The sequence below is a fragment of the Syngnathoides biaculeatus genome, chromosome 13 (assembly GCF_019802595.1).
Source record: "Syngnathoides biaculeatus isolate LvHL_M chromosome 13, ASM1980259v1, whole genome shotgun sequence".
Taxonomy (NCBI): Eukaryota; Metazoa; Chordata; class Actinopteri; order Syngnathiformes; family Syngnathidae; genus Syngnathoides; species Syngnathoides biaculeatus.
The window spans coordinates 9,627,565-9,644,021 of NC_084652.1; the positions used below are offsets into that span (position 1 = coordinate 9,627,565).

At 42.7% G+C, this 16,457-nt stretch overlaps 1 protein-coding gene across 1 annotated transcript in view; it reads left to right on the forward strand.

Moving 5' to 3' along the window:
• The first annotated feature begins 9,883 nt into the window (after nt 1–9,883).
• Nucleotides 9,884–16,457, forward strand: part of LOC133510697 (glypican-5-like) — a 126,060-nt gene continuing 119,486 nt past the window's right edge. The window contains exon 1 of the mRNA XM_061838929.1: nt 9,884–10,301. Coding sequence (XP_061694913.1) covers nt 10,118–10,301 — 184 coding nt within the window. The 5' untranslated portion in view covers nt 9,884–10,117. The remainder of the gene's footprint in view (nt 10,302–16,457) is intronic.

Consider the following 16,457-nt stretch of genomic DNA (forward strand, 5'->3'; position numbering starts at 1 on the left):
GCTAGAGTGGGAAGGAAGACGCAGTGGAGCCGCAGACCGCACCCGCCGCCACCAATGCCGCCGTCGCGGGCATGACACGAACACGTGCCCGCACCTCAGACGCACTTCCAGCCTGGACACTCACAGTCTTTCAAATCGGATTCAAAATCTATTCCTTTAGTCTGATGCACACATGCAAAAAAAAAAAAAAAAGAAAAATCTCAGAAGGTGTCACACGTGGTGAAAAGAATACTCATCCAGAAAGAGGTAGAGAGAGAGCAGTGTGCTCTCCCAGGTACAGCAACCCCTGCCCACCTGGTCCTCCCAGGTCTCGACTGTCAAGTCTGTTTCAGGACAGATGACACCAGGCTTTCCAGTGATAGATCAAAACAAGAACACGCCCACCGCTTACTGTAGCCACCTTCCGCTACGGCGTCATCCTCTTGACCTCTCCTCCCTCTTCCCGGTTCTTTACACGATTTCCCCGCGCTGAGTGCCTTCAGCTCCTCATTATGCTCACTCACACGCGTCTATTTTTCAAGGTTTTATGTTTCCGCTCTTGAGTGCCGTGCACACACTGTAACTGGAGCTTTAGTGTGGTTTTTTTTTTTTTTCTGTTCAGCACCACGGAGAGCTCTCGCTGTCAGGATGGGGTAGGGGAGGTGGGGGCAATCCTCCTCTCGTGAGTGGAGAGATGGGGAGCTGAGTAGGAGGAGCCAATTGGGTTGCCAGGGCGTGACCTCATTAGACTCAACCTCCTCTTCCCCTGGCAACCACTGTGCCCCCCCCTCACACTTCCCCCTGCACCCCCTTTTCTCCCGTCGCCACATCCCCCCTCTCCTTTACAGCTGGTAAACAAGAACGAGACACAAAAATACTTTGCCGCCAATGCACCATGTTGCTCTCAAGTGCATTTGTTAAATTCGCAGCAGTCAAAACAAAAACAGAACCTGAACAAAAGCGGAGCAAGTCCATGGCGGTAAAATACAACACACACACACACACACAAACACAAATTGGTTGCACAACAATCACAGGCTAGTGGTTTGCTGCAACCTTAGAATATGCGTGCATTTCCAAACAAAACAAAACAAGATATGTAAATGAGAAGGTTGCTTCCCGCCGGCCCTTGGAAGGGAACAAGATTAAAGCAAGCAAAGAGTTGAACCTGAGTTGCATGAACTGTCTAGAGCCTACAGCGGTAGTCTGGGGGGTAGTTGGGGAAGGGGGGCGGGCTGTCTTGTGGGTTTGAGTACAGTATGTTTGATTGTTTATGTGGTGGGAATGCCTGCTATACATGGTGCACAAGCAAGGGGGTGCGAGGGAGGGTGATCGGTCCAGGGCGGGGTGGGCTTTACTCGGACAGATTAACACAGTCGACACAAAAGGATTAAGCGGAGATCTGTTGTTTTCATCAACTCCTTCACTCCATTTCTTTTAGCACAGCTTCACTTTCCCGCTAAGTGACTGACTGTGGAAATTTCTGTCACACCAAAAATTAGTATGATAACGTGTTCGAAATCTACACACACGGGCAATGCAAAAACTCAGTTTGAGGTTTGAACCGTCGTTCAAGTTCTGGAGCATTGCGTCAGTAAAAAGTCCCAAAATTAGATCATCAGTGTTGTCAGCGGTTCAAATGCTGGCCTCGCGACAACATCCTGCTTGCCATAAATAGCCAATTGCTATGATCTGAGTGCCATAAATTGCTCTGTCAAAAAGTAGTCACCCCATTTTTTTCCCCTGCCTTTTTGTAAGCCATGTGGTCGATTAGCCAGACACAAAGCAAGCGGCTCTGTACGGACCAAATCGGCACACATGCACAAAGAATGCAAACTGACCTCTGTGCACGGCCCATGTGCGCAAAGGAATCCCATTTAGATCCGTTAGGAGTTCATTGAACACAGACAGTGAGGGAATCCCAAGGGGTGAACGGGGTTAAACAAATTTTTCCACCTCTGTGCACAATAGCACTTTGTTTTGTGAACACCGGAGGACCCTCCCCCGGGGACGGGGAAGAGGGTGGAGTGGGGACTCAATGAATGTTAGTATACCCCTTCACACGCTCACTTAATACAAACGCATTTGAATACATGAGTGAATGCGTGGTGAACTGGATTCATATTCACGCGTAGATGGGTTGACTTTGAGCAAAATGATCAAAAGACATAAAACTCAATCTTCCTAATAGATAAGAGACACAAGAGCAATGTAGAAGAATGTCTAACTTTAAATGCCAAGAGACCACAAAGCATTAAAGGGGACATATAGAAAAATGACTTTGTATTGTTTGCAGAGAAATAATTAGGTCTCTGGAGTGTCTGGCCAGTAATCAAGTGTGAAATTAAACAGAGTAAATATTTGATATGGTTATTTCTCAGTGTGTTATGGAACAATTGAGCTAATTTATATATATACAGTGAAGAAAATAAGTATTTGAACACCCTGCTACATTGCAAGTTGTCCCACTTAGAAGTCAGGGAGGGCTCTGAAATTTTCATCGTAGGTGCACTGTTAAGGCGATAATCTAAAAAGAAAAATCCAGAAATCACAATGTATGATTTTTTTTTTAATGATTTATTTGTGTGATACAGCTGCAAATAAGTATTTCAACACCTGAGAAAAACAATGTTAATACTTGTTACAGTAGCCTTTGTTTGCAATTACAGAGGTCAAACATTTCCTGTAGTTGTTCAGCAGGTTTGCACACACTACAGGAGGGATTTTGGCCCACTCCTCCACACAGATCTTCTCTAGATCAGACAGGTTTCTGGGCTGTCGCTGACAAACATGGATTTTCTATTGGGTTTAGGTCTGGAGACTGGCGAGGCCACGCCAGAACCTTGATAAGCTTCTTATGGATCCACTCCTTGGTTTTCATGGCTGTGTGCTTCGGGTCATTGTCATGTTGAAAGACCAACCCATGACCCATCTTCAATCCTGTGACTGAGGGAAAGAGGTTGTTCCCCAAAATCATGGCCCCGGACATCCTCTCCTTAATACAGCGGAGTCGTCCTGTCCCATGTGCAGAAAAACACCCCCAAAGCATGATGCTACCACCCCAATGCTTCACAGTAGGGATGGTGTTCTTGGGATGGAACTCATCATTCATCTTCTTCCAAACCGGGCCTTGACATGTGTCTGTTTGAGCAGGGGAACCTTCCGTGCCATGCATGATTTCAAACCATGACGTCTTAGTGTATTACCAATAGTCACCTTGGAAACGGTGGTCCCAGCTCTTTTCAGGTCATTGACCAAGTCCTGTCTTGTAGTCCTGGGCTGATTCCTCACCATTCTAAGGATCACTGAGACCCCACGAGGTGATATCTTGCATGGGGCTTCACTCCGATTGAGACTGACTGTCATGTTTCGCTTTTTCCATTTTCTGATGATTGCTCCAACAGTGGACCTTTTTTCACCAAGCTTCTTGGCAATTTCTCCGTAGCCCTTTCCAGCTGTGCGGAGTTTCATAATTTTGTCTTTGGACAGCTCTATGGTCTTGGCCATGATACAAGTTTGAGTCTTACTGATTGTATGGGGTGGACAGGTGTCTTTATGCAGCTAATGACCTCACACAGGTGCGTATGGTTCAGTATAATACATGGAGAGGAGGTCGACTTTTAAAGGCGGACTAACAGGTCTTTAAGGGTCAGAATTCTAGATGATCGACAGGTGTTCAAATACTTATTTGCAGCTGTCTCACACAAATAAATCGTTAAAAAAAATCCTACATTGTGATTTCTGGATTTTTCTTTTGAGATTATCTCTCTCACAGCCGACATGCACCTATGATGAAAATTTCAGACCCCTCCATGATTTTTAAATGGGAGAATTTGCAATATAGCATTGTGTTCAAATTCTTATTTTTTTCAATGTGTAATAACTGTAAGCTCGCTCTACTGAGTTGGTTTGTGAGCCAATGACTTGGAAGCTAGGTTGGCTGAAGTTTCATTGCAAAAGTGTCCCTTCCAAGGTTGGCAATTGCACTAAAATATTAAATCCAAAAGATAAGCAGAGCGGCAAAGTTACCTGCGTTCCTGCCATTTTCTTCTTACAAGTGACATATTGTCAGCCTCTACTGTAGTTGTTTTAATGTTTACTAAGACTGTTAGGTTCTGATTAGAGGATCTTACTTGATTGCTCCGTGTTGTCAATTGCAGGGGGGGGGGTATTGATCATTGCTGAAAAGACACATGTGGGGACTGACCAAAAGTATCAAATTGTGAAAAAATAGGAAATTAACCAAATTTGGGCAAAGCAGGTTTCTGCCCTACAGAAGCTTGATGAATGTTATAGTCAAACGTGTTTCATACATGAGAAATTGCAGTCATTAATTGAATCAATATTTAAATTGCAGTATTGAATGTGGGTGGCACGGTGGATCTGCTGGTAAAGCTTTGGCCTCACAGTTCTGAGGTCCCAGGTTCAATCCCGGACCCGCCAATGTGGAGTTTGCATGTTCTCCCCGTGCCTACGTGGGTTTTCTCCGAGCACTCCGGTTTCCTCCCACATCCCAAAAACATGGCTGTTTGTCTCTAAGAACCCTGCAATCGGTTGGCAACCAGTTCAGGGTGTACCCCGCTTCCTGCTTGTTGACAGCTGGGATAAGGTCCAGCACTCCCCGGAACATTTGTGAGGATAAACGGCTAAGAAAATGGTTAGATGGATATTGAATGTGGTTTTTTTTATGCATTGTCTACTTTTTAGTGAATACTGTAGCCCTCGATTCTGCTTTACTTTAATTATGGCCCTGATGGTGATATTTGGAGATCTAAGTTTTTTTTATTTTGTTTTTTTTTTTAGATCATACTTGGTATGAAACATTTGAAAATCGCTGACCTACTAGACCCCAGTGACATTTATGACAAATCTCCAGTATGGGCTACTGTGCCCCGGACCCCCCCCCCCACCCCCCCCGTTAAGTTCACTCACGGCTAAAATCACGTTGCACTGATCGACCCGTTGTTGTTGCAAGCTAATGAAAAGTCCGTAAAAGCCCTTTAGCCGATAAATTAGCCAAGTTTAAGTGATATCCTGTAAGTATATGTGGTCTCTGGATGTTGCCGCTTGGTTGTGGTAGTGGAACTGCGACCTTTCAAAAGGCTTGCTTGCATTTCCTGAGCAGGTGAGGAGTGCTGGACAGATGGCAAGACTGTTGCCCTAAATTTGTCAGGATCATGAATGATGCAGCACGGCTTGCTTCCACCACTCACATCCTTACCAAAAGAGAAATGGAGCACAAGGTTCCCTCTCTGACTATTAATGTGCATCACTTTATAACCACTCCACGTTTCATATCTTTAGGCTGAAACAGATTGCTCCGATATGATTTCCAATATCCCGTGTCCTGTGACTCAGACTGTGCATACGCAAGAATCATGATGGATCAGCATTTGAAAAACCTTAACCCAATTTTGAAAATGTCAATCTTTTTGCAAATTACAAATCAGTAGAGCCCTTGAAGAAGCAGTGATAAGCACAAATTGGTTGATCTCCAGACTTCAGTCACTCACATTTGAAAAATGTACGAGTGTGGTCAGTCATGCCCGCAGATATAAAGTTGAGAGTGTGTGTTCTGTTTGTAATTATGAGTGTACCCCTTTAAGAGCGGAGGGGGGCGGTGTCAGATAAACTAGGAAGTAGAAAGTAGGCTGAGCAGCAGCTTGTTAGAGACCATGGGCTTCCGTGTTAAAAGAAAAAAGACGTCAGGCTATGGTTCACTGCGCTGGATCGATTTTCATGTATGTTGAGAGTGTGCAACAAGTGCGCAATTGCGCAGTGGCGCATCTTAGAGGGAACATTGGTGGAGACTACACAAAATAAGCGACATCTCCCGATATCTATGCATTTCTACTCGTAACAAATTGTTCGTGCTCGACTGTGGAGATTTGCGATTGCGATGGCGCGCGGGCGCATACGCGCCTGTCAGATCACAGTAACTGAGACTTGATGTACATATGGTAGCCCCGGTCGACAACCAAATCATCATTGATACTGTTGGACTGTAACATCTGAGTGAGGCCGGCGGGTCGAAGTTCACTAAAACCATGGTCCAAAAACGATTTGCACTGCACATTAAACATCAGATTAAAGCCTTTCCAGTCTGTAATCCGTTTTTTCAATATTCCCTCCTGATGGTACAATGATGCAACCGCATTGACTTCTGTCACACGTCTTATTAATTACTTCCCTTTATTAAACACCTTCAACTGCCTGTGCGATGTCTCTGCTGCGGTCAACGCGCTCTGCTGTGGAGTGCCATCACCAGCAAGTGTTTTCCTCGAGTACTTTATCCTGCATCCGCAGAGTGTGTGTTAATGTTGAGGTTAATCACGCTTCTTGACACAAACTCATCGGCGCTTCCTCCCTTGAGGGACATCAAGACGAGGCAGGCGTGCCTCTGACCACTGCCCCTCCGCACTTCCGCCGAGACGCCGAGGTGAAAATGAGTGACTGGAGAGCGTAATCTCTCAAACAGTCGGCGGAAGGCTGCAATCGTGAGGGTTTAACCCTATGTAAGCCCTTTAAATCCGCAGTTTATACGGCAAGAACTGATGGGCTAAAGTCAGGTCACATAGTATGATGACATGAGACTCAGTATAAGACTACCGAAGAAGAAAGATGATTGAAGGAGTAGAATTGGCTGGGTTTAATTAACATCACATGACAGTTTTTCTCATGGGTGTCATTAAATGACAAGAGCAGCATGAGACCGTAAACAACCTGACTAATTTATATTTTCAATTGTTTTTAATACTGAGTCTAATTAGAGTCAGGATGCTACAGGTGAGACATCATCTACTTGTATTATGCAGAATGGCTTTGGTTTGACAGTATTATGTCAAAACATTTTCATTATATATGGTATTCTTATATTTCTAGTTTAAGTAATTGGACAATTTTCTTATGTTAAACTTTTAAATAAGCGAAAGAACAGGTGCGGCTTTCAATTTGCTTCATCCTGAATAATGTTCATGACATTTGTTGAAAACAATCATATAAACGTGAACATGAATCAGGGCATCTGGGGAAGAAGGGAGTAAAAAAAAAAAAGAATTGTCGCCATCTGCTGGTCATTATTGACTGACACAAAAATTTGTTTGCAGTTGGTTTTTAACCATACGTATGGACACGTTTGTGCTCAAGGGCCACATTTTTTTTTTTAATTTACGGGCAGTCCATGTCATTCGTAGAAAAATAAGCGTTATCTGATAATGTAAAGGTGAAATAATTATTTTAACAAGTTAATAATTCAATTTTTTTTCAATTGTATTATTTATAAGTAGTTCAAATATGGGATATGCTCCAGCACTATCGCGACACTTGTGAGGATAACCGTCTTGGAAAATGGATAGATGGATATATTTAATCAAACAATAATAATAATAGCACAGTGGATGACTGCTTAGCACATCTGCCTCACAGTTCTGAAGATCTAGATTCATGTGTATTGCATGTTCTCCCCGTGCCTATGTGGGTTTTCCCCTGGGATTCCAGTTTCCTCCCACAACCCCCCCAAAAAACAAAACATGCACGTTAGATTAATTGATTACTCTAAATTAGCTGTAGGTGTGAATGTGAGAGCAAATGGTTGTTCATGTGTGCCCTGCGATTGAGTGGCAAACCAATTCAGGAAGTACCCCACCACCAGCCCCAAGATAGCTGGGATCGACTCCAGCACTCCCGTGACCCTTGTGAGGATATGCAGCTCGAAAAATGAAGGGACGAATAGATTTGTATAGGGTATTAGTTAAATTATTGTTGAAAAATGTTGAAATGATTTATGTTTGCCTCTATTTGTTTAACCCTCTCTGGACCAAATAAAATTTGACTGACGATGAATGATACCTTCAGAAAGTGATAATCTGGATTTAAAATTTTCGATTTTATCAAACCTGTTGCAAATTTGCAACCCCTGCCCGGAAAGGGTTTTAACATCACAAAACAAAAACAAAAAACCCACCATCCGAACAAGGGTGTGTAGACTTTTAATATCCACTGTAATTTCATGACCTACCCTTCATTTCACCTTCAAAATCTAACGACCCATTTCCAAGAGGACTCCCTTGAAACGGTCTCGTCAACTTTGACTTTGTCTCCCCCTGGCGACGAAGTGGAAAAGCCAACATCAAGAACACGGGGGAGAAACAAAGTTAGCTCATTTGGAGCAACTACACGAGTTCATGTGTGACGTCTTCAGCTAGTAACAAGAATGTGGAAGTGTGTGCCGCTCAGGTAACTTGAAACTTTTCTTAACGTACTTAATTAAAGTACACAATAAAGTATTGTTTTGACACAGCACCAACCCGTCTTGTTTTCTTTAATTCCAAGCTGTCAACGTGGAGCTAGTAGCCTGCTAAACGAGAAAGATAAAGCCATTCGCCCCCAGACAAAAAGGTAACATTTCTGCCCGTCTGTCTCGCTGTCTTTCTAATTTTTCTAATTTGGGACCAGTCTGAAATCATCTTGAGCGTGTGTACCGAATGATTTACACAAAGGTTTGTAAGTTTTCACCAGGAGATGGTAGCAAACTCCATACATTCTCAAATGAGCCGGACTTCATAATGGAATTCAAAGTTGAGTCTCTATCTATCTATCTAGCTATCTATCTATTGGAGTGGATGAATAGAGTAATAACTTTTATTCATTTTAATTGGGGACAATAATTTGAGATGGGGCAGCACGGTGGGTCAGCTGGTAAAACGTTTGCCTCACAGTTCTGAGGACCTGGGTTCAATTCCTGCCTGTGTGGAGTTTGCATGTTCTCTCTGTGCCTGTGTGGCTTTTCTCCGGGCACTCTGGTTTCCTCCCACATCCCAAAAACACGCAACATTAATTGGATGCTCTAAATTGCCCCTAGGTGTGATTATGAGTGTGGCTGTTTGTCTCCATGTGCCCCTGCGATTGGCTGGCAACCAGTTCAAGGTGTACCCCGCCTCCTGCCCGTTGACAGCTGGGATAGGCTCCAGCACTCCCCGTGACCCTCGTGAGGATAAGCGGCAAAGAAAACGGATGGATAGATGGAATTTGAGATGTGAGTGAAGACATGAGCGTGGTCACAATGTAAATTAAAGTTGTAAGTCGATCAATTTGTTGTGAACAGTAGTAGTAGATGGGGATGAGGCCCGGCCAACAAATTTTGTGAATAATTTGCATCTTTTATAATTGTCATTAAAAACAAAACAAAAACTGAGTACTAAGTGGAGTGTGACAGTAAGCCTCCACAAATAATGAGGGACTGGGTTTCTGCGCAAATCTTCAATAAACAGGTGAATCTGTGAATGCAGGGCTCGACTGTCATGAGGCCTTTGCACATTGATTCCGTATTTAATCAGTTTCACAGTCATAACCCCCTCGGGAGGGGAGGGGGGGGGACCATAACTTGACCTCTGCCCCTGACAAGATTGAATTTGACCGCCCCCTTATCAGTGTAATCCCACGTGTTGGATTGCCTCCAGGATGGTGTGAAATCACTGCACTTGTCTTGTGCAGGTGGACCCGATGAACTATCCATTGCTGAATATTGAAACGTTTCCACCAGTAGGGGGGAGCAAACGCAATGCATTCTCGCTTGAAGTTGATGGACACGAGCAAGTATCATTCATAACACGCAGTCGTCATCACCCCCGGTACAAAACAAACCCGTATCCTAAATCCTGAATGCACGGCGTGAGTCCATGACGACGTGTTTAAGTCGATGCATATAAACATGTTTAATAAGGTCACATTAAGTAGTTCATTTGTAGAACACGAGCGTGCATGATGCGTGCTTAAAAAGGGGGTTTAGTGAGTTTTATTAGGGGTGGCTGAAGCCAAGCTGGGGGGGGGGGAGAAAGGGAGGAGGGATGGTGGGGGTGGGGGCGTGCGCGCGTGCGCGCGTGCGCACGGCCTGGACAGACAGACAGGCACGCAGACACCCACCGGCACTCCTCCCGTGTCACGGAGCAGACAGCACACCTCTCCCGACCAATAATGTGAACAAAACATCAGTCTGGATCAGATGTTGAAAAACTCCTCGTCGCCGCTTTCTTTTTGCCACTCCACACACGCACACGTCCACGCGCGCGCACGCACGCACTCCCCCAACGGGGCTCCGTCCATCCAGCAGGCTCTCTCCGGTCCGGTGTGACATGCGGCCATGTCCCGCGCAGGAATATGCCCACGCGTGAACTCTCGCGGAGCTTTTGGGATTTTTTCGCTGGCGCTCTTGCTGGCGGCGAGCGCGCTCGAGGTGGGCGCGTACAGCTGTCATGAGGTGAGGGCCGCCTTCCAGATGAGGCAGGTCGGCCCGCTGCACCGCGTCCCCGAGACACCTGGCACAGGTGAGACACCCCCGGTTCCTCCTCTGCACTGGGCCAACACTGACTTGATGCGTGTCATTTGAAATGACAGCAGAACCTATTTCTATCTATCTATCTATATCTATCTATCTATCTATCTATCTATATCTATCTATCTATCTATCTATCTATCTATCTATCTATCTATCTATCTATCTATCTATCTATCTATCTATTATCTATCTATCTATCTATATCTATCTATCTATATCTATCTATCTATCTATCTATCTATCTATCTATCTATATCTATCTATCTATCTATCTATCTATATCTATCTATCTATCTATCTATCTATCTATCTATATCTATCTATCTATCTATCTATCTATCTATCTATCTATCTATCTATCTATCTATCTATCTATCTTGTGATATCCTGCAAAGTTTAACTTTAAAATATTAATTACAAAAATAAAAAAAGTGATATAGCTCGTAAGTTTCACGTACATGTATGTTCAAAATAATTTAAAAAATATTTCGCTTTCAATAAATTAAAATTAAAAGTGTGCTATCCCATTTTTAAAATCAAAATATTGTGATATCTTTTTTAATAGTGAGATTTCTTGGAACATTCATGTCGGTACACGTTTAAATAAGTCTCGACATATTTTCATGAAAACTTTTTCATCTATAAAAAACATTTGCCATGTTTTAAGTTAACAATGGTGATACTTTGTAATATTCAATTAAAATAATAAAAAAATAAAAGACTTTTATCTTGGAACTTTTATTTGTTTTCAATTTAAAATTAAAAAAATTCAACTTTAAAAAATATATTAAGTGGGAAATCCTGTATGTTCAACTATAGATACATTTACATTTAATTTTTTTCTCATCTGTCTATGTGGTCAGTCTTTACTTTTAGTCTAAAATTTGGGGCGGGTCAATAAAAAAAATGCACGTCGGGCTGCAAATGTCTCTTTCCAAGGTTGAATTTTAGACACCCAAATGCAAAACTTGTATCCCCACCGCCCCCCCCCCCAAAAAAAAAATGCAATACAGTACATCAAAATCTAATGAAGTACAATGGTCACCTTCACTGTTTGTATCTACCTGTGTATTATTAATCCCCCCCCCCACCCCACCCTTAATAGTGAAATAAAATCTTAACTTACCATACAGGTATTTTTTTCAAGATATGTGAAATTCTTATTGTAAAAATGAGTTAACCACCACACTCTTGATAACACATTTTGATAACACAAGTGGCCAAAATTATTTGTATATAACCAGTAATGCAAAACCTGCAGACAGGGTTTAAAGCTGGCTAGACTGAATTCTTGTAAAATGCACCCAGCAACATTTTGAGAGGTTTTCCCATGTCTTCAAATATACGTAGAAGAAAACGATAAGTATGTACCAATTCCACTTTTTTTCAGCTCCGGTACAAGTGCAAGTACTTTCATTTCAGTACTTTCAGACACAGTAAGAATCCAAGTACTGTCCTTGCATTTCACAAGTACCAATACTTGTTTTGCAGTGGTGATGAATGTTTTATTTTCATCAATTATTGTTCAGAAACACAGATCAGAACATGGCAGAGATTTCAATCAAACATAACGGGGTATAGTCCGCCTTTCGCCTGACATTAGCTGGGATAGGCTCCAGCACTCCTTTGACCCTTTTGAGGATAAGTGGCTTGGAACATAGGTGGATGGATAACAGTAACAAGTTGCCATTATTGACATTTTAACACCCAACTTTATGTTTATGTTTATCCTGTAAAACAAGGCACACTGTCTTACAATGTCTCTGTCCGAATTGTCCATTTTGGAGTCTGCATAATTTGCTGTCAGCACACTAAGTTGTCGTCTGTGTTTGACCTGAACGTATCTCCACCCAACTGACATGGCTCCTCATTCACCTGGCCTAAGATGGCTGGAGAAGTGGTATCGGTGTCATAATATCTGCATCGTTAATGTACCGAAGTGCTAATTTTCCACGTTGTTGAGCAAATAAATGCGGTCAAATGCGCAAACCTGACACTATCGTCCTGCATGCATGATATGTTGTTCCAATATTTCAATTAATTTCGAGAGTTGAAAGTTTGAGGTTGCACTTTATGAACATGACCGAGTTTTGGACATACTCAGTGAGGTCTAATATTGGGTGTCGCTAACAGCGATGTAGCTAAATGAAGATAATTAGCTAAAGAACACCTTCCCGATGTGTGCTTTTCTGCATATTGCTAATTATTTCCAGAAGAAGAGTTCAATTTTGACCGTGCAAGTTTTCCCGTGTCATGAGGATAAGCGGCTTGGTCAACGGACGGGTGGAATTTTTACAGCTGACACGTTTTGCCAGATTACCTATGCACCTCTTTTAACATTGTGCTGGGTGTTTTTCCCCCCACACAAAGGGAACAGTTGTTCTATGAGGATAACCATCAATTCCTAAAGCATTTTGGAAGTAAAGCACATTTTGCGATGGTTTAGGCTTTGGTTCAACTATGCTCGGTTTCTCTTGGGGTAAGAATTGTTAGACCTTGAACACATGTTCCATTGATGTGGGTCCGCAGCTACCAGCTTTACACGACTGTTGCTAGCTACTGTTTCTGCCTTGCCATTTTTGCCCTTTAAATGTGCAAATGCAGTATGGAAGTGAAGCGAGGTAGACATCTCACCCTTTCTGCGTATGAAGGCTCGACACGGGAGTGGAGCAACAGATAGCCGGGTGTAAACTGCATCCAAAGCATCTGATATTTGTTTGTTACGCTGTTTGTTGTCGCTATTAGCGACAAGAGGATGAGCGTTTCATTTACAAGCAGTAGTTGTGAGGGCTCATGCTCAGAGAGAGCGGACAGAAGGACCTTGGTCGTAGGAGAATGCCGGCAGTCAGAACTGAGCTTAGCATGACGAGCTAAGGCACTGTGTGATGCATTTCGAACACATTTGTATAAGGGAACTGGCAGTGTGACAATTTGCCACTGCAGCTGCTTTCAAGAATTCAACATGAATTTGAATTTCATCAAATATACTACTTGTCAAATGCAAGGAGAGTGTGTGTTGTTATTCTATCAGAATTAAATGAAATCTGCTGATGTCCGAGGAACTTAGTGGCAGGATTGGCAAGGACACAACCGATCCATTTTCTCTTTGATCATTAGGCCTTAAAACGATCTCTTAAAATCAGCAACATTCCTGCACTTTTTGGCAGATTTCAGGCTGGTCGCCCTATTGTTATTGCTCACAAATGCTTTGCATTTTCTAATACAGTACAACCTCGGTTCTCGACCACAATCTGTTCCAGAAGGCGGTTTGAGAACCGGTGTGTTCGAAAACCGAATCGATATTTCCCACGTCTGTGTACAGAGGCTGTTTTCTACACAATAACAACGCACGTCGTGGATCAGCTGGTTGGGCCGCGCGCATTATGTTATATCCGGGTATTTTCGCGGTGCGTTTGAATTCACAATAACAACGTGCGTTTTGGTTCAGCTCGTCGAGCCGTGCGCGTTATGTTATTTACGGGTTTTTCAGCGGCATGGGAATTCACAACAACGCACGTCGTGGGTCAGCTGGTCGGGTCGTGCGCGTTATATTGTTATTTAAGGGTTTTATCGCAAGCGTTTGAGTACCAATTGTCGTTTGAAAACAGAAGCAAAACAATCTCAAAATTTTGTTCGAAAACCAATTTGTTCGAGAACGGAGACGTTCGAGAACCGAGTATTCACTGTATAGCCTCTGTGCTATTGTTCATGGGGTCTTATGGGCGCAGTAGATTGTGATCCCCTCACTCCTGTCATCTGGAGGTTGTTGCTGATGTTGTTTTGGTTGAGGAACGAGAGAAATAGCGGGTAGTTCAATTGGTAGGTGTGGGAATTAACCCGTGTTCTTGTTATTTCCAGGAATTCTTCGGCGTCTCCAACGCCACGTAGAGGCGATTCCTGAAGTTGGAGTGTTGCTGATGTCGCTAAAAGTTGTGTAGCATCTTTCTTGACTGCTCTCACAGTATTTCTATCATCAGCTTCTGGTGTTTTCCTTGATCTACCAGTTGGTCGTCTGTTACTCAGTGCACCGGTGGTTTATTTATTTTCCAGGACATTCCAGATGCTTATACTGGCCATGGCCAAGGTTTGTGCTGTGGCTCTGTTTGATTTTTCCATTTTCTCTCAGGTTCACGATTGCTTTTTCATCACCTGCAGACAGCTCTCTGGTTATCACATTGGTTACACCTCTAACCAGTGTAAATATATTCCTCACAAGAAAAACCCAAATCTAAATTTAGTCATTGTTTGTTTTATGAATGTAATTGGACACGCCAAAACACCTTCTTATTACATCTAAATGTAAACTACAGTAAATAATACCTGTAATGTTGATCTATTGCATGATATTCCTTTTTACGGTATCAAAACCAAATTTACAGCCCAGATAAAAATCATATCACTGTTCCAATACTTTTGGAGGCCTGTGTATGTGACCCTACCCTGCCCTACCGGTGACCCACTTTGACCCTCGTAGTGATATCTGAACCAACACTAACAAGAATTTCTCCTGTTTTCAGGCTTCTAAGGTTTCTGTTATCGCATCCTGACATACAGCTGATCAAACACTGCTGTACTTTTTATGCGTACATTTCGGGCTTCTTGTTTTGCTTTTTATTTACACTCGCCTTGAGAGGAGGTTGTTTTGGGTCAGGCGTAATCATGTCTTCAAAGTGGTCACCAGCGGTGGGGATATTTGAGTCAGAGATTCGCCGTGTGTTTGTGTGTGTTTGTGTATTTACAGAGTTGCGCTACGCGGTGTCATTTTTACAGATCAAATGCCAACAAAAGCAACGGTTGAATTTGAAGTGGCAAAACTTCAGCTTCTTTCACAGTGTGATGTTTGTGTCAGGATACAGTGCTGTGTTTCATTCATGTGCGGTGAACAGATTTTACATGAAATGTGTCCAGAAGAGTGTGGCAACAGGAAGGAACATCAGACGCTGCTAACTGGAAATGGTCATATTACAAACAAACAAACAAAAAAAAAATTACACCGTGAGAGTGTGCATCTTATGTCGTATTTGTTAATAGCATGTTTAAATCAGTGATTTCCAACCTTCATAGAGCTAAGGCACATATTTTACAATCGAAAAATCCCACGGCACACGAACAAAAGTAAATGTCACCAAAAATGGATAGATTAATTCCTGTATGTACTTCCTGCCATCGAAGAGAAGAATATTTTTTGTTGTTCTGTCTATCATTGTGCCTCACTGGCATAAATAGATGAATAAAGATACATTATTTCTTGGAAATAAATGTTTTTTTTTAGCAATTACATAAAATTGGATAACTTCCCACGGCACACCTGAAGAGCACTCACGGCACACTAATGTACCCCGGCACACTGTTTGGGAATCACTGGTTTAAATCATTATACTACCCAGACAGCAGCAGGATGACAATTCTTGTCAGATTTCTACTTGCGTTCATTTCTTCTTCAGGCATTCATTTTCCTGAGACCTTAAAACCTTAAACACTGTAGAGGTCATCAACTCTCAACGATCATGAAACTTCATCATGATAATTCTACAAAACAGCAAAAACTATTGCTTTTTCAATGATATGTTACCTAAATGTTTGTTTTTTCCAGGTCCCAATTTTCAAATTAAAATCTGTTTTGAGGGGGCGTCTCATACTGTCTCATGAAAATGAGCAAAGGCTCAACCCGCCCGCTCTACAGAGGAACCAATGTACGGCTTTCATTACCATGACAAGGGCGTGGCAAGCAACTTGTACTTGCGGAAGCTAAGTGTAGCAAGTGTGTGTTGAGTGTGTTTGTGCTTGGGCAGTTATCAAGCAAAGTGTTTCAAGACTTCCCAATAATTTTCCAGACAAAAATGAATTACTGTTTGCTTTTCACATTTAATTTCCAATGAAATTCAAGATCATTGAGGCCCATCACTATGGCCGCCGTGAATTATGCAGAGATTTTGGAACGCTACACTGTACACTACTTGTGTGCCATGATACGCAGCCAAACACCACATAGTGAGATTAGGGTCATAAAGCCTCTTTTGAAGATAGACGCTCAGCGGTGCTGTTCAGACAACGGCGCTGCAGTCGGTTTCTTGGATAACATCCTCAAACTCTACCAACCTATTTTATGGCTCATGGAAGACATCCTTTTAGAGCAGGACTTATC